The sequence below is a fragment of the Musca domestica genome, unplaced genomic scaffold (genome assembly GCF_030504385.1).
Source record: "Musca domestica strain aabys unplaced genomic scaffold, Musca_domestica.polishedcontigs.V.1.1 18, whole genome shotgun sequence".
NCBI lineage: Eukaryota > Metazoa > Arthropoda > Insecta > Diptera > Muscidae > Musca > Musca domestica.
In genome coordinates, this window is record NW_026712238.1 from 4,225,937 (window position 1) to 4,252,607 (window position 26,671).

Sequence of the window (26,671 nt, forward strand, 5' to 3'; positions counted from 1 at the left end):
CAGTATAAAATGGTCTCAATAGGACAATAGTTAGAAAGTAAGAAATGTGTATATAAACATATACTGTATATACTATATATGCGATCAATTAAAACTCTTTTGATAAAATACCAAAATCATTAAAAATGTGCGTAGCTATTATTAATAGAACGTATAATCAATTTAGTATATTTGCATTTCTAGTGAAGCAGTTGTCTAGTACTAAACTTTCCATCTCTGGTCTGTGTATTAGGTAATCTGAGGCATATACTTCATACCGTGGCGTCACCTATCTTTCGAATGTAAACCATTGACTTAAGAGGTTGGTGTCTGTGCATTACGTATGGTCAATGTCTTTGCTATATGCTTTATGATATTGCCACATTGTTTGAAAAAGAAACTTGACAAAATATTCGGTTGCTTATCAGTTTCGGTCGGTTATTTTTAGCAATGGATAATACACGATTATTGAACGTGTAAGTAATACGGCCAGACCGAGTCTCATCGAAATAACGAGTTTATACCATATGTATCTTTTGACGAAGTCTGTTCCTGGTTATTTGGAGTCGTCTAATGGTGTCCGTCCGCCTGGCTGGCTGAAGCGTACGATAACTCTCAAAGATAGTATTGTATTTCGTCGAAACTATGTATATCCTAATATTATTATCAATGTTAGATCGGGCTTGAGATGGGCAATATCGGCTCACTTCTTCCAGTAGCTTCCCAACAAAAGGTCGAAATTTGCAAAGATATATGAAACAAGTAAAAAAAAAAAGATTAAGTTTGACCGGGCCAAACTTTTAATACCCTCCACCTTAGTGAAAAGGAAACATTAGATCCCATTATGACCCACATATACCAATTTTTAAACATATTCATAGGAAATTGTGTCAAAAATCATCAAAATACCGAATATCGGGAGGTACCGTTATATGGGGATTATACCAAAATGTGAACCCATATATCTCATTTTCAATACCAACCATCCTAGACACAATACAAATTGCAAAATAATTGAGAAAAAATTGTTATGTTATTTTGTTGTCGTTTAGCCCTAATATAACGGTAAATATTCGGTATTTTGATGATTCTTGGGACATTTTCACCTTTTTTATTTGTATTTACAACCTATAACACAAAATGCGTATGCAGGTCCACGTTTTCGTATAGCCCCCATATAAAAATACCTCCTTATATGTGGTATTTTGAATTGTCTCGAATTTCGAGACTAAAGTTCGCAATGGGTACTTCAGCCTATGACAAAAAATTACTTATAAAGGAACACGTCTTCGTATAGCCTCCATCTAAGGGGAACCATTTGAGAAGTATTTTTTTACGAAATTATTTTGATATTTTTCAAGTTCCTCGAAATGGTGGAGGGTATGGACATTTCGGTTCGACCGAACATAGCTGTTTTTGAACTTTTTATTTTGTGTGCTTCATTTTTATGAAACCCATTTGCATCAAAACGCTTTGATATTTTGAAGTTGCCGATTTCAACCACTCTATATATTTACACTTACATCCCATTTATCATATTTATTAAAACCATATCTATTTTGATTGCCATTTTCTTTCATACGAAAGAATCAAAATAATAATTTATTTTATACATTTCACAACAAAAAGTAATATTAAAAAAATAAAGAAAAAATAATTGAACTAAAAAAAAATGTAAAAAAATAGTAACAATAAAACTTAATTAATAAATAAGTACTAATATTGAGGACAGGCAGTATAGCAACAAAATAAGTTAAGATCCATAATAATGACTAGTAAGGCAACGATTTGTTCATTTTTCTTAGTTAAGCTTAAAAAATAAAACAAATATTTGTCAAGTACAGATCCTGCGTTTTTTCCTTTCTCATTATTTGAAAATAATTTAACATAACATTAAAAATGTATGCACAGTAAGTATATATATGCATACATTATACAAAACAAAATAAATCAAATGTTTGCTAATCAGATGACAATCACAGTTCATAGTAAAATAAAACAAATCAGTTGGTTTAAAATAATAATAATTATAGAGAGAATCTCATATGATGAGGTTTTATGTGCTGAGACATTGTAAGTACAAAAAGTGTTAGTAAGTTATCTTTGGATATATTATTTGTTTCGTTTTTTTTTTTTTTTTTTTGATTTTCTTCTTTTCTTGCTTATAATTAATAAATTAAATTTACAAAACACATATACAATACTTTATAGTACAATAATACGAAGAAATTGTATGTCATACCATCTGTCAGTGAAAATTTATATCAAAAATTCTTTTATTGCTGAGAACAAATTTAAAACTCATATTTTTGAAAAAAAAAATGCAAGGAAATTTTATTTTCTTAGTTTTGATATACGTTTTGAGATTCTTCTCATTTTAAGAATCCAAATAGATCGAACAATTGATATGTAAATATATTTTATAAATTATTTGCGACCTTGTAACTACGTAATGCAAAATTAGAACCAAATTTCATTCAATGTTGAGAGGTACTCTTTTTCTCTGCTTTTTTTTTATTAAGTTTTAAAGAAAATGTAAACTATATCATGGCACAATGAAATAAAGGTAACCTTATTTCAAATGAGCCTTCCCAGCTGTGCATTTTCTGTAATTTACCTTCTCAAATTTCACTGCTCAAAAAATAGTACCCATCGCCGATTTTGTGAAATAATTTTGAAAAAAAATTTAAACATATGATTGCAAGATTTTACCTTCTAAGTTCTACCATGAACTAAGTATAGGATTTATTTATACTGTATATTGAATAGGGTTTCCAAAAAGTTTGCGTATGATGTGATTTTTGTCAGTGCTATCTGATGCACTTTTGCAATCTTTGCACCACGAATAGTTTTCCCACTACATTGAAAAGTCAGTCATAATGAATGTGATCCGCAAAGATGTCATTTTGCCATATGGAGTTAATATTGTGCAGTGGTATACCTATTTAGTTCTAGGTTTCTTGTTCATATTTAAGGTCAGCCAAGATGTGCTTCATTGCATTTAATAAATATCAATTTTTCTAGTTGGACATTAAGATCTCTTGGTCATTAAACCAATCTAATATTTGTCATGGAAAAAATCTAATAAATTTTCTATGTGTTGAACATTTAAGATCCATACAATTTCTTCTGAACATTTTCATGTGTTTTAAGGCAAGTAATTTGTTTTCCCATCACAAATGGGAATTGAATACATTTTCTTAAGTCTAAGTAAACTTAAACAACTAAAATTGATCAGGTGTCATTTTATACATATTTTTTTGTGATATATAATGAAGAATTTCTGTGATGAAGGTATTGTGTGTAAAAATGTAACGAGTATATTATGAGTTTTTTCGTAATTCATAAGTGTGTGTGTATCTAAGTAATAATGCCTCCTTAACATTGAGATATTTTTTTTTGTTTCAATAAATGTCATTGTCACTGACAATATCTAATATACATATGTAGGTATATACACAGCGTATTTTGTTGTTACATTTTTTTACCAGTCTTCATCTTCATTATATTCCGATATTTCCAAACGGAATGGCGTTTCAATGTTTTTCAGCCGGCGATGGCATGTGCGGCCCAAGGGATTGTGACGCAGATCGACCACTTCCAAATTATCGCTGGTGATAATTTCATCGGTATCGATTTCTAGAAAGGGTTATTATTTTAATTATGATTTGCATGATTTATATCTTCATTGTTCCACTTACCAATTATGGCATTATGACTGGCATCTAATTCTCGTAGTTTGGGAATTTTAAATACCACCGGTGGTAACACAATAAATGAATTATGTGAAATGTTTAATTTGGCCAAATTATTCAAATCTGCCAATTCATCTGGTAATTTGCTCAAATGGTTGTGTGATAAATTTAATTCTGAAATAATAAACAAAAAATGATGATGATTTTTGTGTTTGTCATTAAATTTCAAGCGTTGCACACACACCTGTTATAAGTGTGAACTTCAAAGCGAATTTTGGTGAAATCTTCTTAATCACATTGCCACTGAGATCACATGTCTTTAATTCTGTGTTGCGCATTAAATGATAGACAGCATCAGGTATTTGCATCAATTCACACTCGGATAAATCTGCAATGAAGGAAAAGAGATATAAAATAGATTACATTTTGCTGTAAGACATACATAATTCAATTGTAAAATTTAAGTTCTTTAAAAATGTGGAGAATTTTTTTTTTATGGCAATGACATTGGAGAAACAAATTCTGAAATTTTTATGTTTCCTTATAATACCATTTTCCTTTTCGAGATACGGTAGCTCTAAGCGAAACTAAAGATTTTTTTTGTTTTGGCATACTTTTGACAAGTTTTTTTTTCGCAAAGGCAAGGTTCAATTTTTTGCCATTTTTCCCACAAAGTTTTCTTAAAATCTTCTTTTCAAGATATGGTATGCTGTCGGATTTTTCCATCGAGATAGCTCCATAAATTCTCTATGGGGTTTATGTCTGGACTCTGGGCTTGTATATCCATGACGTTGGGACAATTATATAGCAACCATGAACGCACTTTATAAGCCTTGTGTTTTGGATCATTGTCTCGATAAAATAAAAATTCTTCGCCTTAAAGAGTGGCAAGCTTTCTTTAAAAAGGTTGGGGTACATAGTCTGATCCATAATACCCTCAATTAAATGCAATACACAAGGGCCAGAGGCTGAAAATGAGGCCCACGCCATTGCTGACCCACCACCGTGCTTCTCTGTAGGCTTCATATTTTTGACAAAAAGCGCTTCATTTACCTTTCTCCATACATAAGGTCTGCCATCCGAATCAAAAAGGTTGAATTTGCCCTCGTCCGTGAACGGCATATTATTTTAAAATGAAAAATCTTTTGATATGTGCTCCCTGGCAAATCGCAATCTCACTTCCTTATTTCGCTTGCTGATTAGAGGTTCATGTCCAGTTCTTCTTCTATTGTAATTCGACTTATGTAGTATATTTCTAATTTTTTGAGGGCAACATACTTTTCTCAAATCTTTTTCAGCAATTTTTGCGAGCTTTGTTGCACTCAAAAATGGATCGTTCTTGATCTGTCGTAAAATATACTTCTAATCACTCAAGGTAAATATTTTATTATTTGCATTTTTGACTTATTTTTATTTATTTTATGACATTCGTCTTAATAACGTAAAACTCCAATCGATTTTTGCTCGTCTCTGAAATAAAATAACAAACAACAACAAATGGTATAACTTGGCAACCCTGCAATTTGCTTTTTAGGCTTCTCTCTTTTTCTGCCCCTCTCTTAACAAAAGAATTTTAGCAAACATATAAAAATATGTATGTTGATATATATGACCAAAATAAAAATAGACAACATTATGGTCATAAATAGGGCTATGATAAATTTATTTTTAAACGGAAAAGATTTTCCATAATATTTAATTATATGTTTTAATTGATAACTGGTATGTACTTTACCTAGATTTTGAGTTTCGTTAGCGGCGTCACAGCGTTCAACAACTTTAACAACCTGATGAGCCATTTTTATGTATTTCTTTAAGACACCTAAAAGATATTTGTGCGACCACAATATTAAAACAACAAATTCAATTGGTTTTTATTTGTGGTTCTTTCTTTGGGTTCACCTTAACCGAATTCTGACAGACAACCAAGCATGCGATCGCTTTCCCACTCAGCGAAAAACTAAAAGTGAGGGGAAGTGGTAAATTGTATTGTTCCTCATGGTGTTGTGAGTGAGAGAGGGAGAGTGTAGATACTCTCGAAACAAAATAACTAATTTCATAATGAGAGAGCAAATATAGTAGTGGTTAATTTTATAGCAAAACTTTTGAAAAAAATTGAAGAAAACATTATGAGAAAAAGTTGAAAACATCTAAAACGTAAGGTGTTACCAAAATAATTGGGCACTATTTTCCCATGTGTGAATATTCTCAACGACTAATCGAAGTAATTTTGAATAAATTTTTATATAACCCTAGTAACTCACAGCTACACTTGGTGGTATGTACATTTGTGTTTATGGATTAAGAGTTTATTTCAAAACTGGAAATTCAAAAATCTACGCCTTTATTTTGCTCTCTAAATCATCACAGTAAAATCCTCTTTAAACTAAATAATTTTTTTCTTGTTTTTTTTTTTTTTGTGAACCCAAAATCCAGTTCTCTTAAAATTACAGTTTTTTTTTTTGTTATTTTTGTCTTTCATTAGCCAACCTTCAAACCAATCTAATTTGTATTGAGTATTGTGGGCCATTCTTTGCAACACTTTTCCAATGTTTATTTTCCTGAAAACTGCCTTATTTTCACTCCTTTCTAGAATCTTCTGTTTATAAAAGTTTATTAATTTTTTTGTTAATCAATTCTTTTGTCTATTCCACTCGTATTCTTTTCTCTTTCACGAGTTGAGACTAACTGCATGCAATTTTATTAATAATGATTTGCTTTGTAAAAAAGTGAACCGGCCAATATAATTGAGGGCATTTTCTCTGTTTTATTTTTCGTAAAATTAATGTGTGTGTGAAACTAAGAGAATTTAAAGAGAAATACTCTCATATTTAATACACTGGGAAAAATAATGGAATGTTGGGTGTTAAACACAAAAATGGGGATTTGTTTGTTAAAATTGCATTTGATTGAAAGTATTTTTCAGCGTTAGTTATAACTTCTTATTTATCAGCATTATTTATCAAAAAAATACTTGCAGGAATCTGCCAGTTTTGATTTTTTTTTTTTTCATATCATAAAAGAACAAGCATGGTAGAGGAATCAATGTTTAGGAAAATTGATATCTAAAAGTTGTTTAAGTCTTTGTCAAAAATAAGTAGATATGTATGTTTTCCCATGCGATGACAATCGGATGTTGTTATGATATGCATTTTTGACAATTTTTACAAATTTCAATAATTTTTCATTAAATTCCATTGCCATTCCGTACTAAATATAAAACAATTCTGGTGAAAATGTGGCTAAAGTCGCTAAAATACCGAACATAGGACGGCTGCTATAAAATACCGCATGTGTAAAATTCAGTGATAATCTGAGCTGTCGCATACAATAATGTGTAAGATAATAAAGGTCATGACACATGCACTCAGATACTGATGCGTTCACTAGGTAACCAATATATGCAACGTTCTCTACGAAATCTATGAATAATTATGTGGCTGCGATTAGGTTAAGTTAAGGTGAGTGTACATAAGCAGCTTGACATCATGGCTAGGCATATTAATTTTAAAATTATAATGGGAAACGACGGCAGGATTCCACCTCGGAATTGGCATCCCTTTGTGATATGTAACAAAATATGCCATATGAAGGCTTCAAGCTGCTTATGTACCCACACCTTTCGACTAGTTTTTGAAGTATTTAAGGAACATATTTTAAAATAAAAACAAGTAAAAAATAAGTTAGTCTTTAAAAACACATAAAATGGGTGAGGCCATATTTAAACTATATAAGCAATTTTTTACTTTAAGGATTGTCGTCTACCAAATCTTCTTAAATACCAAATTTGAAACAATTTCGTTGGTACATGTAACTAGGATTATCAAAATACCGAATATCGGTAGTATCGTTATATGTGCGCTATAGGAAAAAGTGGCCCTAAACATTAAAGTTCAGCCACCGTAACTACAATGACCAATTTTTAGACAAATCCATGACAAAATGTGACAAAAAACATCAAGATACGAAAACGTGGACCTATACATACTATGTTCCGCCACAGGAGCTAATATCCATTACGAACTACAAATACCAATTTTAGACAAATACGAGGAAAACTGTAGCAAAAATTATCAAAATACCGAATATATTGTGGCTATATCTCATTTTCAATACCAATCGTCCTAGACACAATACAAATCGTTCTGCCAAATTTTAAAGCTCTGCGCCTAAAAATGTGGGCTGTATCGTGATTTCAACAGACATCGTTAGATCGACTTAGAATTTTATCCTTTACGAATATTTAGGGATATTACAAACGGAATGACAAAGTTAATATACCCTCCTTTTCAGGGTGTTATTACTAGAAACAAATCTTCAAAATAAAGCACAAGGTTCTCTTTTCCTTACTCGCTTTTTTATATGGAAGCCTATATAAACACGTAAAATTACTATATGGTCCAATATACCAAAAAAAAAAAACATTAATCCTGCGAATCTAAATTAAAAAATTTTGAGTTAAATTTTCTCAATCTTCGTTATTTTGTTGGGAAGCTAGAGTGATTTCCATAGACGTGCATGGCTAAATCGTTAAAATTTTAAGCTGATCATGTAGATTAGATTAATGTAGAGCTTTAAAAATGTATATAGAGTTTCGGATTACTTCAAAAATCATTGCTTTAAAAAATGGACCACGTTGGCCAACTTTTTGGTATAGTCCCTATATAAGGGCAACCCCCAATTGAAAGTATTTGTTTTAGATTTTAGTCATATTTTGCTCTGCTTCAGAACCTGTATAAAGTTTCACATTCTTGAAGTTCTGGAACACAACATTTTTTGTTTAGTTTCCCCGTTTTTTTTTACAGCTTTATGATTTTGTTTGGGATTTGGCCATATATTCCAATCATAGCAAAAATATGTATTTTCGTCCTTCACCCAAAATGTCAACTCCGATTTTTTTCTTTAAGTGCACAAAGCTCTCCAATTCTTTCATTTCTCATTCATTTGGTCTCTTCAATTAATTGTTTTCTCAAAAAAATTAGCTTTCACACCCAAAAAATTCTGTTAGTCATTTAAAAAAAGCTCTATTCATACATTTCACATCATTTTTCATATGAATCATTTTGAAAATGGGTTGATGCACACAATTCAGGTCATTACACTTGTACAAGTACCCAGATATTGTTTTGTTTGGAATGCTGCCAAAAGTGTTTCTTTCTTTCTTTGAAAACAAGAACGCAAAATGCATCAAGGCAATGGGAAAATTAACGCTTGAACCCAAAGTGCAAAGATCAACTTCGTAGTTAACAAAAAGGAAAATGAAACATGACGGAGTCAAAATAACCGAAAGTAGGAAGTACAATATGTGTCTGTTTTGGCTGCACACATACCTATGTGCATAAGTATGTACTTCTCGTACATGGCTTAAAAGTGCAAACATTAATTAATTACTGAATGTGTTTTTCAGTAACAACAGCAACAATTTTTTGTTCACAAAGTTGTTTTGTTTTTGCTTTTAACAATTTTCATACGGGACAATGTGTTCAGAGCTAGCATTTGATAAATCATTGTACTTAATTATTGTTTAAAACGAATAGGTACCGAAAATAAAACAAAAGAAAAAAACATAAATTGCCAATGACTGCCAACCAAGTGACAGCATGGCACGCTTTTAGCAAATTATGTGATATACATACCTACCTGTCTACCTAGAAAATAAATATAAAAACAAATAATGCCAAAATCAAACATAGGAAAAATCCCAAAAGAAAGCACGTTACTCGGAAGCATCAAATTGAATTCTCCTCTTTGTTGGGAGGTTGTCATAGATAACCATTACTAAATCCCCATCATCTTGGCACGCCACACACAAAGAAATCATTAAGAAAAGCGCAACAAGCCAGCTAAATACATTAATCACTTGTGAAAACGATTTTCCGTGGAAAATTGTCATAAACTTGACGTCAGACATACAGTCTGCTTCGACCAAAGCGGCCTTTGTCTGCCCGGCTAACAATAACATTTAGCGCATCACGGGGATTTCTAGAAGCACAAGTGAAAATGCGTATAACTTTTCTTGGTCTTTTCACAGCGTAATATTTTCCTTTTGTGAGGCAATTTTGAAAATTTGCCAAAAACTGTTTTTTTTTTTTGCTTTGTAATTTCACAATTTTTTTCCAATCTCTTTCTTTCGTTTTTGGTAAAAATTATTAAGAACGTCGTAATTAAGTATAGGCGAATTTATTTTGTTTATACAATTGTGTACGGTATGGGAGACTAAGGCAATAGAATCATTAACAATCACGTGTATATATGTATATGAATGTGGGTCAGATAAGCGATACAAAATGTTTTTGTCTGTACACTCCCATATTCACTTCTATGTCGTAGTTATATACATATATTTAATGATATTATGATAGGTACTACCTTTGTGAAGGATCGTATTGAAAATTAAATTTATATGTTTATATTTGAGGTTTAAGTAAATGCGTGGCCTATATGGAATATGGATGCATTGTGGGAAATACAAGCCTACCTTTCTCCCTTAAATTTGACCTTCGACAAACAGTCAAATGCTGAACTGCCGAAGAAGTTGACTAATATTATCCACTATCTACTCTGAACCAACTCTAATATATGTGGCGGAGGTACGAGAAGGACTGAGCCGATAAATTCCATATTAACATTAGATGTCTTGTTGAGAATAATGTTTAGATATACCAAGTTTGAATAGAATCGCTGGCTTGTTTCGAAAGTTATGATATATATGGGCATTAAAAATTGAGACTATTTGTGGGAAAGGTACCAGAAGGGGTAGGCTGATATATATCATTTTCACACCAGATCTTGTGTTAATAAAAATATTGCGATGTGTCGGATTTGAAAAGAATCAGAAGTTTATTTCGCTTTTTATCAGCGTTTGGGTTATTCAAAATTTTAACCCCCCTTTGTCGATGGGAGTTGATTTATATATTGCATCTTCACAGCCGATCTTGTGTTGGTTGAAATATTAAGATGTGCCTAGGTTGAAAGTGATTGGATGGTCATTCCACGTTTTATGAGATTCATGGTTATTCAAAATTTTGACCGTTGTGGGGGTGGTACCAAAAGGAGTTGTCCGATATATCCCATCTTCACAGCAGATTTTGTTTTAATTTCAGATTTTATGATCGTTTTGGTTATTTAAATCTTAGGAAAACATTCCATCTTCACACCAGACATTGGGATAATCAAAATCTTATGATGTCTGTAGTTTGAAGACAATCGGATTCTTATATCACATTTTATAAGAGTTATAATCATTTAAAATGTTGACTCTTTGTGGGGGAGGTACTTGATGGAATGGACCGATTTTGCCTATTTCGACCTGACCTAGCGCAGATACAAATATAAGGATTTGCAACATTGGAGCAAAATCGAATTATACATTCTATTTCTGTGCAGTAAAATATTTTTTTTTTTAAATTTTGAACTTTTGTGAAGGAGGCAACAGAAGGAGTGAATCGATATTGTCCAACTCCGAGCTTGATCTAAGTTTGCTAATAATATAACGATGTACCAAGTTTGGACCAAATTGGATACTCCCTTCAAAAGTTATCGTGCGCACCAGCCAGCCAGACAGACGGACGGACATCGCTACATCTACCCCAAATGCCCTGAAACGAATTTGATGGGTCTAAAACTGTTATTTCGTTGAGGCACGTTTTGGCGGTATCAAATGATAGCCATGAGTATAAAAACTAATAGAGAAGGGAAAAAATTCGGCAGGGGGACTACATGACACCTTACATCACTATGCTTATAAAAAATAACTTCGCCTAACAAATAAACGTAGACCACAGCAACTGTGATCGCTTAGAAATATAAAAGGTTTGATATAGTAATTAACTAATAATGGGAGTTATATCCGATCTGTATCTTAGGCCTGGAACTAAATATTGTGGTTATTCAGCATATTACGGATGTGACGAAAATTGACATACTTTCTTCTTAATGGAATTCGGTCGGTTGTGTCAAAAAGCGTCCAATACGGGCTAACATTATACATATGGCGCCCAATAAGATTTAAATTGGATATATATGGTAGCTATATCAAATTTGAACCGATTACCACCAATTTCAATAGGGTTTGTTATTGGGCCAAACAATAGTTTCATGTAAAATTTCATCCCAATCGGACAATAAATGCGACCTTAATATATAAAGACATATAAAAATGACGCCTCTCCTGAAAAATGGTTCCTTTTTCCAAAAATATTATCTTACGTTAGTCGGGACCACCAAGAAAAATACTTAAGGTAAAAATCGGTGGAAAAATTAAAAATCTATCTCTTTGTGGGAATACAGAAACCAAATCAATCATCAAAACACCGAATGTCGGGATGTACCGTTTTATGAGGCTATACAAAAACGTGGACCTATACATACAATGTTTCGCTACCGGAGCTAGAACGCATTATGATCCAAAAATACTAATTTTTAGACCAATCCGTGAAAAAATGTGGCAAAAAGCATCAAAATACCGATTATCGGCAGGTACCGTTGTATGGGGGCTATACCAAGACGTTGGCCTTTACATACAATGTTTCACCACAAATATACAAATACCGATTTTTAGACAAATCCGTGAAAAAATATGACAAAAAAAATCATCAAAATACCGAATATCGAAAGGTACCGTTACATGTGGACTATACCAAAACGTGGACCGATACATCTCATTTTTAATACCGACTATCCTAGACACAATACAAATTGTTCTGCTAAACTTTGACGCTCGACATCAAATAATGTGGGCTGTATCGTATATACTTTATGGGGTCTAAGATGAATATTTAGGGACGTTACAAACGGAATGATAAAGTTAATATACCCTCCTTTTCAAAGTGGAGGTGGATAGAAACAACAAAATATGAATTCCCCTCAAATTTGCCAAGCTTTTAATATAAACAAACTTAACCTATTTTCCCATTTAATCTTCACCCACCCTAATGTACAATAATACAAAAACAACACATCTACGCTCCACTAAGTTATGGCCAATATCACACGGCAATTTCACAACACACTTCTTGATTCATTTCATATACATGTTTATATAAAAGCGAATTTACCCCCATTTTGCTGTAAACAATGAGTAAGAAAGAATTATGAGCAGAATCAAAACAGAAAGAGAAAACGAAGAAATAACGTAGACTTTAAAAGAAAATGCGTTTTACTATTTTGGCCTTCCGATGGCAAAACAAAGGAAGAGATCAACAACATTTTAATATCAACACATTGGAAAATTTCTTTTACACCATTTTTTTTTCTTAATTGTTGCATCGCAAAAAAAATGCACATGGATACATACACACATATTTATATTTCCTGCTTTTCATGCAGCTGATAGAGAGACGGACAGACACAATGATGGCAATTTTATTTACAAATAAATAAATAAATGACGAAAATCACGAGGATATTTGCGTCTTTAAACAGATGCGACAGTACAATTTTCCGCTTGTTACACATTTTGTATTTCACATTTAGAAATTGTGTCAAGTTGGAAAATATTCTACATTAGGTGTTATGAAAAAAAAAACTGAGGAAATTTCGCATTGAAATATCCCAAAAATGTATTGAATTCGGGACATGGCTTTAATTGAAATATTTGGAGGAAATTTCGTCCAATATAGCATGACAACGAAAATGATCAAAAAATGGGATTTTTTGATAAATCCAAGTAATAGGTCATAGAAACCTCAAAATATGGATCTAGAAATATAGGAAAGATCAATTTATTTCAAAATCAAAATTTTTCAGAATGAACTTTTTCTTTAAGATACTTGTAAACATTTTAAGTACAATATGTCCCATTATCTAATATATTCAGAAAATTTATAGCTTGTCTTATAGAACACAATTGTTGTTATTATTTATTATTTTATACACGAAATATGTTTTTGTTGTTTTTAATTGCCCTGTGCCAGTCGTCCCATTTGACTTGACAAAAATTTATTTTAGATTTGTTTTCGAATGTGTGGTTTCGATCTATTTACAACAACGTGGGGTGCCCACAAGTAGCATAAGGGTTAATGAACTCTCGATTTTTTCAAATAGGAAAACTCGAATGAATGAAGATTTGCATTATGGAGGAAAAAACCAATATTATGGATGTTCTTTTAGGCATTGGACATTTCTTTTTCACAGCATAAAAAATTTCTCCCTGTAAAGTTTGGTGCCGTTTATGGATTGGTGGCATCAATCTTCAAATATGCTGCGAATCGTAAAATAATTTTGATTGGTGGGCGGTACCCTGAGATGATATTCTATTATTTTTTTTTGCCCAAAATGCCAGTTCTGACATACAACAATGCCACATAGCGTAACAATGGTATACATTTTACTTCACTTTCGGGACCGGTCAATTGGCCGCCACGATAGTAAGATTTAATGCCTTAAAACTATTTTTGTGTTTTGTTGCTTGAAATAATCTTCAAACATTAAATTATATGAATCGTATAGTAACATTCGAATAGATATTTCATGAATTTTTCTGAAATTTATTGTTTTTTTTTTAAACTTCATATAGTTCTTAAAACACCAGACTTTACATGTATCCTCAACTGGTGTAAGACCAACTTTTCAATGAAAAACATAAAAAAATGTCAAATATTTACCACTGTGGAGGGGACAGAGCCTCACCCTGTGTACCTCCCTAGTCCCATATAACGGTATCTCCGGATTTTCATTATTTTGAAGACTTCCTTCACAACTTCCACCCAACTAGTTCTAAGCCATAAAATTTGGACCTACACATCCCATTTTTATACCCTACACCACAAGGTGGACAGGGTATTATGTATTTGTACATTTATTTGTAACAGGCAAAAGGCAAAGAGACGGACCTATAGTTCCTTTTTGTGATCTACACAGAATCACATTCTGAGTCGACTTATGCATGTCCGTCCGTCGAATTTATTGCCCGATGCAGATAAAACTGTCATAAATATCTTCTGCCTATTTTATCGAGATCGTTTTAGATTTGGATATTGCTCCCATAATTATCTTCGTCCGATTTGCCTTTTATTATGTACCAAACGTATAATATTAGCCCAAAATGAGCCTAGAAATAATGAAAGTATAGCGTTGTTCGAAGTTAACGGAATAATCGTTGAATCATTTTGAATTATGTAATTTTTATTTAATAACTAAAAAAAATTTAAAATTCTATTTTGAATTTTATTTATTTAAAAATTTGACCCATAGTGGTAGAAGTACCAGAACGAGTTGACCGATTTATTCCATATTCATATTATAATCACAGTTGTTAAAAACATCGTCACATTGTGAAAGGCATTATTATTAAAAATTGTGAACTTTTTTGGAGGAGGTACCAAATGGACTTCACCGATGAACCCATATTGATTTTGATAGTTTGTAAAAATATTGAAGTTTACGAAGGAAAATCGCTTTCTCGATTCCTATGTTATAAGGGTTATAATTGTTCAAAATGTTAACCCTTTGTTGGGGAGGTACTAGAATAGGTGGAGCAATATTGTCCATTTTCTAATTTAACTTTTCACTGATACCAATATTAGGTTTTGCAAAGTTTGAACAAAATCGGATGATTTTTTCTCTTTTTCTTGGGGAAGAGGTACTAGAAAAGTGGACCATTATTTCCCATTTGCAAATTCGATCTTAGTTTAATATTACCATGTATCAAAAGTTATAATGCGCACCAGCCAGACAGACAGGGTGAAGGTCGGACGGATATCGCTAAATCGACTCAAAATGTCCTGAAACGGTGTTCGTCCAATGAAACTAAGGGTCTGAAACCATTATTTCGATGAGAGACGTTTCGATCGTATCAAACGATATATACCCGCTGCAGCCATAAGACTAAGGGGATTACAAAATATTCAATATAGGTATAGCCCTCATATAGTACGTTTATATATATGAGGGTTAACCCACTGGATTTGGATTTAAATTGTCATATCCATTACTTTTACTTCAAATAAATCCTCTCAAAGAAGGTTAACCCTACAAAAAGTTCTAACGTAAACATGGCAATATTTCGGAACTTCAATATTTTGTGGATTTATTATTTCTTGTGTTTATATTTCACTAGCTGGCCCGGTCCGCGTTGCCGGCCCGTAGTTTTTGTCTATTATGCATATTTGCCCAAGCATAATTATTCACAGATATAACTGATATAAGTGTTCACGTACAGGTCGATTAAAAATGTGTTTTAAAATACCTGTAGCCATTTTTAAAGCCATGGGCTTCGACTGTGTGGATGTGTGAGCTTATCGCCAGTCAAATGAGCAGTAATTTGGAATTTACTGTATTTTGTATACTATATAATTGAGGGCTGAATGATTTAATAATAGCCAAAAATAATTACTTTTTTATACCCATTGAGAGGGTATTATTACATGGAGAAAATTCTAAAATTTGTAGATATGTTGAACTTTTTGTGTAAGATTTTCACCCCCCTAATACACATTATTAGCCAAATTCTTTGAAATATGGTAAAATTAGGAGGTACCTTCTTTATATGGGCACTACTCCGAAACACCGACCTACTTTGAAAACTTTCTTCTACCCCTTATAATCCAAGATGAGAAATAGAGGCCAAATCAAAAATATAGCAGAACAATATAGCATGTCATAGCATTTCGCGTGATTAAAATAAGTAAACATAGTTTTATCCACCTCATAATTGAGGGCAGAATGATAAGATGGGAATTAATTTTATTTGCCATTTAAATTGTAAGTTGGAGACCCCTTAAAGTCCATATTTTCATCATAGTATAATTCAATGATGATTCAACAAATATTCGGTCCCGTGCTACTTTCTTATATTTGTAATTTGTTCATGTTTCCACAATTTATTTCATATATATGTACATCCCAAATCTTCGTTCCCAGCCGATATTCTCTTGGGGGTTACAAATTCAATAGAATACAAAATTTTCTTTTCTGACCACACATTAGATGTGAAAGTTGACTTGGGGATACTCCAATGTGGGGACTTTACTTAAATAAATTCCTATGTGGCAATTATCTGTATGATGGTTCCCTACCCCAGGGTGGCATAAATAAAATTTTTTAGCCAAATCAATTGATGATTTTGTTCACAAAAAATCCACTGAATTCAATATGATAATACAAATTGAAAAAACTTGACAAAAAAAAAATAACAAATAGAAAAAATCTTTAACTTGTTCGCTGATTTTTTAAAGATCCTTACAAAGTCTGTCTATAGAATGTACTATTATTTTAAAATTCGATTCCATTGAAATTTTTTTTCGATTTTTTCCCGATTTGAGAATTTTTTCAATGAGATCTCTTGTTCATGATTTTTTAGCGATTTTGAAAAAGTAATTATCTTTTAACTTTGGTGTGACCGCGTTAAATTATTTCGATATCATCTATTCCGTTTCGCCATCACGTAATTCGGTACTACACTTCCATGTAACCGCCATCAATTTCAGTTCTCAAGAAATCAAGTCAATTAAATAAATTGGTATTAATATTCGAATTCAAAAATAAAATATAAAAAACACTACAAATGTACATTAGAAAAAAGTAAGTCAAAATGGGAAAAAAATCATGCAAAATAAAACATTACTATTGTACATTTGAAAAGTCAAAATGAAAATTTTAATATATCACATTTTTACGCGATTTTTTGTATATTATCCTTTTCGGAGAGGAGACAATTCCGAATTTGTGTGAATCGTTAAAATCAGTCCATTGGTTCTTAAGTTATAAGCGTAGTAACTAACACAACTTACATTTATATATATAGATTTGCAGTTCGACAAATTATATTTGAAATTCGAAACAAAAAAATACATAAAATCACATATTTCCAACTTCATTCTTACACTCTTTGCCATATTCAATACCATTTCCAAACCCACCTCCCTTCTCCAAACACAAAATTTTATACCATTTACTTATTTTCGTACTTTTTAGTACATATTCCTAAAAATTTTGGATTTTCCAGTTGTCCAGTGTAAATAAATAAAGTGCTTTTTTGGATAATTTTGTCGTAGTTCTGTATTTTGAGTTCTCATTGAATAAAACAATACCGAAATATAATTATGAAAATTAATTGTTGACCCATATTTTCTGGGGTAATTTGTGTACAACTGTTTTTGACCGCCTTCTCGAAAGTTCGTTCACTGTTCTTCATTTTTTTTATCAGTCATTTATATATCTAATCACACGAAGAAGACGTATGAACCTTTTCCATACCCATATCGATCGCTAGTCAATAACATCGAACGACCTTGCAATTTCTAACTCATTCATTCATTAAATTTCCGAAAAATACATACAAAACATAAAAAATCAAAAGTGATGACAAAAATAAAACCAAACAATAAAAGAAAGTAAATGACAGATTACTTTGTTTACATGCTGACTTACAAAAAATATAATTAACAATTTAAACAATGCCATACACCGCCACACTCAGCCAGAGGTTATGATAAGATAGCAAAATGAAAACTCCAAACAAAAGTGTTTTCCTCCAACACCTTCGAAATATAAACAAAACAAAGTAACAAAAAACACTAAAACAAATTAACCACAAAAAGAAATTGCGTTGTAGTAGGCCATGTTCGGGCAGAATTGCTGGCAATTAGACGACAACTTAAATTAGTCGCAATTTATAAAAGTGGGTCATTAAAATGACGCTTTACGATTAAAGTTTTTTACATATGAATGTATGTATGGATGTATAAAATGAAGAAATATTACCGCAACAGCTGTTTAGTTAGCTTTGGTGTCAAACCAAAATTTCAAAATACAAAATTGTCTCTTTTTTGAATGGGGATCGAGGGAATACTTTGTTTCAAGCCATATCATGGATAGACAAGAGCGTTGATAAGATTACGTCAATAAAATAACTATTGTTTACAATTTCTTTTGTGTGTTAACCTTTGTTGTTGAAATTAAATATTTGAAATCTCAACAAAACCAGTAGTCAAACCACAGCTGATGAAATGGAAGAATCAAAACAAAAGGTGAAAAAAACGAGTATAATAAACACAATTATTGGCCACAATAAAGTTAGCATGTTAACATAAAAACGAGGGTGTGAATTTTTTTTTAATATGGTAACTTGTTATTTTTGAGGAAGGTACATTTAATATGAAGGCAGTCCTGATAACGGCAAAACATAATAAATAAATGAAAAATAATAATGATAAGTTAAATTTTAAAATAAATGAATAGTTAGTAAAATAAATAAAAACTTATTCTAATAAAATATGAAGAAAAATATGTATAAATAAATATGTAAATAATCCCGTCCAAAAAATAAAAAAAAAAACAAGTTAGCAAAGGCTATAGTCGTGCGGGGCCGACCATGTGATACCCTACAACACTACAATATGTACGAAGTCCCCTTATATCCAAATCCATTTTGGAAGATTTCTTTTTTGATATAATGTCAAAGAGCCCCGCCCAGAGGTTACCCTTAATTTTTTGGCCCGGAGAATTTGGTAAAAGTTTACAGCTAAATGTAATCCAATGGTCATCCAAAATGCTAGACTTCTTCCCTCTTCCGAAATTCATTGTCGATTAGTTTCAATTGCGGCCTATAGAGCGACTACAAAATTAGAAAAAATTAAATTTTTTAGTCCATTTGCACCTCTGACCCCAACCGTAACCCCATGCCAAATTTCGTGAGGATCGGACGATAATTACGACATGCATATAATACCCTCAAAACGTAGTGTTGAAGGGTGTAAACATTTAAAAATTTACAATTCAAAATTGTAAGTCAAATTGAAAAAATCGCATGCGATAAAAAATATGACAAGAATTGAAAAAAAAAAAATGGAACAAAAACTATTCACTTTTTATACCCTATACCACAAGGTGGTCAGGGTATTATGTCTTTGTGCATTTGTTTGTAACAACAAAAGGAAACGAGAACGACCCATAGTTCCTTTTGATGATCTGCATAGAATCACTTTCTGAGTTGATTTATGCATGTCAGTCCGTCCGTCCGTCTGTCCATGTATTCTTGTAAACAAAATTCAGGTCGCATTTATTATCCGATTGAGATGAAATTTTCCAAACAACATTTGTTTGACCCAAGGACGAACCCTATTGAAATTGGAGATAATCGGTAAAAATTTAAATATCGCTCCCATATATATCTTCGTCCGATTTGCATTTTATTGTGCACCAATCGTGTAATATCAGCCCGAATAGTATGGAATTTTGCACATACAACCAAATTAGGCCTGAAAAAAAGTATGCCAAATTTGATCGAAATCGGTTCAGATATAGCTATAGCTTATATAGCTTATAGTTCATCCGATTTGTTATTTTTGTCCTCCGCAGCCGTAATATGCACTCTGTAACAACAATATTTGGGGAAATATATCAAATGCAGCTCAGAAATACCTTTGCTAAATTTTATCGAGATCGGTTCAGATTTGGTTATAGCTTCCATATATAACTTCGTCCGATTTACATTTTATTGTGCACCAAACGACTAATATTTGCCCAAATGGGATGGAATTTGGCACATACGACCGAATTGAGTCTAGAAGCTAGTATGTCAAATTTGGTGAAGATCGGTTCAGATATAGCTATAACTTTCATTTATATTATTCATCCGATTTGTTATATTTGTTACCCACAACCGTAATATGCACTCCGTAACAACGATATTCAGGGAAATATAACAAATACAGCTCAGAAATATCTTTGCCAAATTTTATCGAGATCGGTTCAGATTTGGATATAGCTCCCATATATATCTTTATCCGATTTCAAATTAATTGTACACCAAATGGGCAATACAATTCCGCATTTAAAAGATACAAATGCTTCGGCATATTTAGCCCTTTAAACTTTAAATTATACTTATAATCATAGCGTGTATGATTGAATTCTCCCATAAAAACTTTTAATTGTTATGTGGAGCTCTACTTAATTAGCAAAGTGGTGAAGGGTATCATAAAGTCGGCCCCGCCCGACTATAAGACTTTCTTTACTGGTTTCATTTAACTTCGCCAAATGTTCACATTTTGAGTTCATATTATCTACAAACGCTATTTACTATAAATAATAATATAGGTCAAGCTTTTGGTATAGCCCTTATAAATAGATATTCCGTGTTTTTTTATTTATTGTGAGGTACATGCCCAATCGTCACAAAATATTTTTCTCTTCTTTTGGTGAAATATGGTTTAAAACTTCCTTTAAACGGGATTGTAGCAAGTCAAAATATCCGAAAATATATATCATTAAATTCTACAATAGCTTCCGGAAAAGATCAAGAAAAACCTAATGGAACGTTTGAGTTCATAATTTTTATGGCTTCTCGGACAACATAAATTATGTTTGCGATAATTGACTGCCACATTTTTAAATTGAAAATGGTATACAGCCCTTAAAAGTGTTCACATTTTTCAATAATTTTTTGATATTGAAAAATGCAGCGCTCAGTAGAACTACTGATTTTCAATGTTTTAGCTTTTGTGCGTATCTATTACAAATTGATGTCATTTCCTACAATTCGTTAAAGAAATCGCCAACTGATCGTATTTTATAATCCGCTAAAATAATTACCATGTTGTCAAATTAAAAATTAACTCGCCAAACCAATTGAAAATCGCCACATTTGACTATAAATCACCATATCTGACATAATTTTTATGTAGTATCTTTAAGTCAAGTTTTAGCATACAGCTGTCAATAATTCTATCCCGTATCGGATTCTTTTCTGTGTTTTTACCTAAAAAGACAACATCTAGTTAATTTTTTTTTTACAATGAAATAAAATTAATCACAGTTATAGGGAGAACGATTATCTGCTACTTCCATGCAGACAATTTATAATATATGTCATTAACTTTTAATTTTCCTAACAACGACGTTGACATTTCGCAAATTATCTTTCATATAGGGAACAACTTAGTCGACCTAATTAAACAATTTACCGCGCAATATGTTATTATGTTACCACACATATGCATGACGTTTTAACATTTGCTTCAGGTGCTGATGATTAGCCGCTATGAGGTGGCAAAGCCTAACCACATTTGATGACTGACAGAGAGACAGAAAGACAGACAGCTAAACTAGTAGACAGACAAGCAATCAAAACACCAAAAATTACGTTTTTACCACTTATCAAAAGTGTTGTGTGAATGTTAGGCTTTAAAAATGAAAAATTTTTAATTGCGGAAAATTTTGGTTCATTTTTTCAAATGAAAAAAGAAATTAACCAAACAATCATAACAACGGTCTAAAAGAATAAATTTTCACTGTCTTCAAAGTGGGAAAATATAACAAGCTATGCTCAAACATGTGTGAGAATGTATGTTTGTTTTCGTACTTGCATGTAGTGTAAGTTATATAAAATCTAAAAATCCCAAAACCATTGTAAAATTGTTTACAGCGGTCAGTTGGCTGGCAAATGAAAGTTATTACTAGTTACATGCCCGTTAATGCAATTTTAGTAATGTTATTTATGGGAAATTTTTGGGCTAAAATTTATTTGGTTTTTGTTTTACTTTCTTGGCAGCGGCATAACGAAATTAGCACAGCTTAGATTGGGTACTACGTCCAGACATTATTAAGTTTGATTGAATTTATTTTTTATTTTTTTTGTTTGGACATTGTTTTTTGGTAAATTGTAGCCGATAACCCATTTTTTGTGCTAATAAATAACAATTAACCAATATGTAATTGGTTTTGCAATATGATTTATAGCCATTATGTCGAACAAATGAGCCATTGGCTAAATTATTTTAGTTATAGCTACAATTTTATAAATAAATATATGTTATTAAATAATATTGTTGTTAAATAATAGAATATAAAATAGTATTAAAAATATTGTTGAATGCAATTATTGTTTCTTAATACGGAAGTAACGTAGTAAATAATACTTGTTAGTAATTTAAATAGTACAGAACACCAAAAAATGCTAAAAAATATTGTAAGCACGTATAAAATAGCAATGCAAGCCTGATTGAAACATTTTTCACTAGGACATTTTTTACCGCCATACAATACATCATGTAAAATTACAACAAATACATTTGAAAAATGTTAATTTAGTTATCGCTGGATTATTAAAGGTAATATTGGTATTCCCTGTGTAGAACCTGCCACAATAAAATAGTGTGGCAAAATATTTAATGCGTAAAATGGAACAAAAACAGGTCACAATTATAGAACAATCAACGCCGGGGAATTTACATGGGGGAAGAGTTATCTGCGGGACAGAAGCCAACCAATTTTTTTTTTGTCAGATTTTTTATTGAATACAATTTTTTCAATTTAACTTTCAGTCTTGAATTGTACATTTTGTAATATTTTTTATACCTTGCAACACCATATGCTGGGATAATAATATACAGGTCGAAATTATAGTTCGATACTCACGAAATTCAACATGAGGTTAGGCAAAATATTTAAGGGTTAAAATAAACCAAAAAAAAAAAAAAATTGTGAGTTTGCACTTACTCTACACAATTGAAAACTAATCGACAATAGGTTCGACTTGATAACAGTGCAGAAATCTAGCATTTTAGTGAGTAAAATGGACCACAATTCTTGTGTGAAATTATTTTAAATACCTATCAACATGACAGAGGGCTAAAATATGGGGCAAATGCCATCGGACAAAAAAAAAAATCCCAGGACTATTGGCATTTTTTCAAAAACGAAATCGACCAAAATGAGGTTGAATCTAAGAGGGCTTTCCAATATATTATAGCGTTGTTCAGTATCGCATGGTGGGCCTCGCACGACTTCAGCCTTTGTTTAATTGTTTATCACAGTTTGTGAACATTAGCTTGCACCTAACTTTTCTTGATCTGATGATACTACAAGCGCCCTAAAGTTTCCACTCAAGTGCAACTGTAACAACTGTTGGCTTACTTTTTATACCCTCCAGCATACATAGCATAGGGAATATTATATATGTCACTCCATTTGCAATTCATTAAATAATTGTTTAATTGTTAAATTCTAAGATGACTTTATGCATGCCCTGCTGTGGTTATCACTCTTATTTTCGGACTGACCTAGGTGGCTAAAATGTTGGGCATGTGTATATTAAGTCTGAAATTTTTACCAAGGGGCCCAGTTTTCGTATAGCCTTGGTATTTTGATGATCATAGCCACACTTTGCAGACGACTTAAATTTTATTGAATGAAGTATCAAATTCGCTGTTTGACAGATTTTTCAAAATTTGTTTACCCATACAAAAAGAGGGATAGAGCGCCATTTTTGCTTAAAGATAAGTGAACTTTTCGCAATACTTTTAAGTACGGAAACGGTTTATTATTTTATATTTTATTAGGCAAAATTTGTAGAAACTTGTAAGTTTTGGACCAAACTTTTATTAAATTGTGGTGTGTATTCAAAGACGGACTATTTTTAAACCCTCAATAATGGCGTTACAGAAGGCCAAAACGTGCCTCATCGAAATAACTGTTGTAGACACTAGATCTCTTTGGACGAAATCCGTTTCAGGACATTTGGAATCGTTCCAGCGGTGTACCATGTACTTGGCAATATTATTATCAAACTTCTATCGAGTTCGGAGATGGCCAATATCGGTCCGCACATTCTTATTATCTCCCACAGAAAATGTCAACATTTTTAAAGAAAATAATATTTCTCATAAGTATAGAATTTTGTTCCAACTTTGCAAATCCTAATATGTGTATCATTGCAAGGTCAGCCCAACTCTTTATTTCTTATAAAATGCAAAACATGTCAGCGATCTTTTTTTTAAATTTGGTGTATCTAAATAATTCTCTCAATCAATAAACATCATGTAAGCATGGAATTTATCGGGTTACTCCTTGACCCAAGGGCGAACCTTATTGAGATTGGAGATTGTATAAAAAACTTTGTACATACTTTTGAGTGCGGTTGAGGCACTGGGGAACAATATATATTGTAAAATTACATATTTCCCAGCCGCATACGATAATGTGTAAGATATGCACTTAGTATATGCACAAGACCACTTGAATGAAATGTCAAGCAGCTCTGCAATGTTCTCCATTCAATATTAGAATAGATAAGAATAATTGTGTGGCTGCGATTAGGTTAAGTTAGATTAGTTTTTGTAAAACTTAAGAATTATATTTTGGTAATAAAATCAGAATTGAACCTACAGCCAAACCATTCGGTTGGTTTTCTTTTCTCACCTACAGAGATAATAGCTCCAAATTTAATTTTTGCTCCCGTATAAATCTTTGCCCAGTTTGCCTTTTATTACGCACCAAATGTCTAATATTCGTCTAAATAGCATGGAATTTGACACATCACACCACATGTCTATTTTGGTGAAAATCAGTTTAGATATAGCTGTAGCTTCAATATATGTTGTTCATCCAATTATTTTTTTTTTACAGTCTTAATAGCCTTTGTCAAATTTTATCGAGATCGGTTCAGATTTGGATATAGCTTCCATAAATATTTTTTAACCGATTTAAAGTTTGTTGTGCATCAGCTCAAAAAGAATGAAATTTGGTGAAAACCGGTTCAGACACAAGTGCCTCCTTCAAAATTAGTGGACATCGATTCAGAGAAGAATAACTCTTTCTTTCTTCCATTCGATTTCAAATTATAAGTGCTCTAAAGCCATAATACGTATTCAACAGCGATTGTAAGTGGCATGGTCTACTTTATATATTTAAACATTTATATGTTACGGGTAGCTCTTCTAAATATGTGGGTATCATATAGTCGGCCCCGCTCGACTTTAAAAATTTTCTTTACTGGTTTTACTTCTATCTTTATTTTTTGATTACTTTACTGTTGCAGTCATAGTTCAAAGTCGAATTTCCAATTTTTAGAGGACGATGAAAAGCAAGGGGTTGTCACCATAATTTTTGTTTTCGGAGTCGGTATCTTCTAAATAATTGCTTCGATATCGGAGTCTGGTCCGTAGCTCCGACTGGAACTAGTTTTCTTTAGATTTCGACTTTTCACTAAAAATAAAGTATTTAAATTTCTAGTATTGCCTCATAATTTTCCACCTGAAGATATTTTTCATAGCACTCAGGAAAAGCTTCCGCTACCAAATAATCGTAACTACTTACAAAATAACCAATATTTTTGCCAGGTTAAAAGCAGGCATATTATAGAAAAACATGTGCTTGTTTATTTTTAGAACTGTGGGATTATTATTTCGTCTTCAGCTGATATTCAACTCGGACATTCTGATTTATTGTTAATCACGGCTTATTTCATTTACGATATTTTTCACTTCTACAAACACTTCATCTTTTTTTTAATTTTCTGTTTCGAATCCACTTACATATGTGGGAATTATTCCGATCGTATTGGTTCTCCAATTTTTTTAGGACTAGTTCATTATTTATAGTTGGTATTTACTTTGTTGTAGTAGTATATATCTTTTTCATAGCTTTGCCAAAATCCCTCTTCTCTTAACTTACCCAACATATTATTCTCTTTGGCATCTTCGCAGCGTCCCACAACACGAATAACTCCTTGGCCAGCTACAGGTGAAAATGTGACAATACCACCAATTCTAGCAATGTGGGGTGGGACCCGAGGATCTTCCACCATGGGGATATCAACAGCATTATTTCCGTTATTATTGTTGTTGTTATTGTTATTATTGTTTCCGTTATTACCGTTATTGCCATTGTTGGCAATATTAGTGATGTCGTTTCCGAAGGGACGCATTTTGATTGGAGTTTCTTATGGTTTTTAAAAAGATTTATTTAAATTTCTTTCTTTGTTTTTCGTTTGTTCACAATTTTTTTTTTTATTTTTATTTTACTTTTCCAATAACAATTTTCACAATTGAGAAAATATTTATAAGAAAATTTGTTCGTTTTTTTAATTATATTGCACTTTAAAAAGTTTGCCTATAAAACATTTGCACTGGTTTTGCTTTTTATTATTGCGAAATTAATTATTTAATAAATTCTTCTTTGAAATAATTTATTTTACTTATTTTTGTTTTAGTTTCTGTTTTTTCAGTTACAAACCGCTTGGTAAGTCTTCCGTTTTTCAAATGTTTAAAAAGCTC

General features: G+C 31.9%; 1 protein-coding gene across 4 annotated transcripts; it reads right to left on the reverse strand.

Annotated features, from left to right (window-relative positions):
• Nucleotides 1–1,936: 1,936 nt before the first annotated feature.
• Nucleotides 1,937–26,671, reverse strand: LOC101901499 (leucine-rich repeat-containing protein 20). 4 transcript variants are annotated; one of them, XM_059120868.1, is made up of 5 exons: nt 6,165–6,340; nt 5,410–5,496; nt 3,919–4,062; nt 3,681–3,848; nt 1,937–3,618 (listed from the first exon to the last, which is right to left on the reverse strand). In XM_059120868.1, the coding sequence occupies exons 1-5, from the start codon at nt 6,202–6,204 to the stop codon at nt 3,464–3,466; spliced, it is 594 nt and encodes a 197-aa protein (XP_058976851.1). In that variant the 5' UTR covers nt 6,205–6,340; the 3' UTR covers nt 1,937–3,463. The 4 variants fall into 4 exon arrangements, with proteins under 4 accessions (XP_058976851.1, XP_058976852.1, XP_058976850.1 ...); XM_059120869.1 differs by lacking the exon at nt 6,165–6,340 and adding an exon at nt 5,577–5,703; XM_059120867.1 differs by lacking the exons at nt 5,410–5,496; nt 6,165–6,340 and adding an exon at nt 26,070–26,671.

Coding starts and splice junctions, on each gene's coding strand:
- LOC101901499 (XM_059120867.1), bottom strand. CDS start 26,322: ATGCGTCCCTTCGGAAACGACATCACTAATATTGCCAACAATGGCAAT. Junction 3,849..3,918: donor GAAGTTCACACTTATAACAG/GTGTGTGTGCAA, acceptor TTATTATTTCAG/AATTAAATTTATCACACAAC. Junction 3,619..3,680: donor CAGTCATAATGCCATAATTG/GTAAGTGGAACA, acceptor AACCCTTTCTAG/AAATCGATACCGATGAAATT.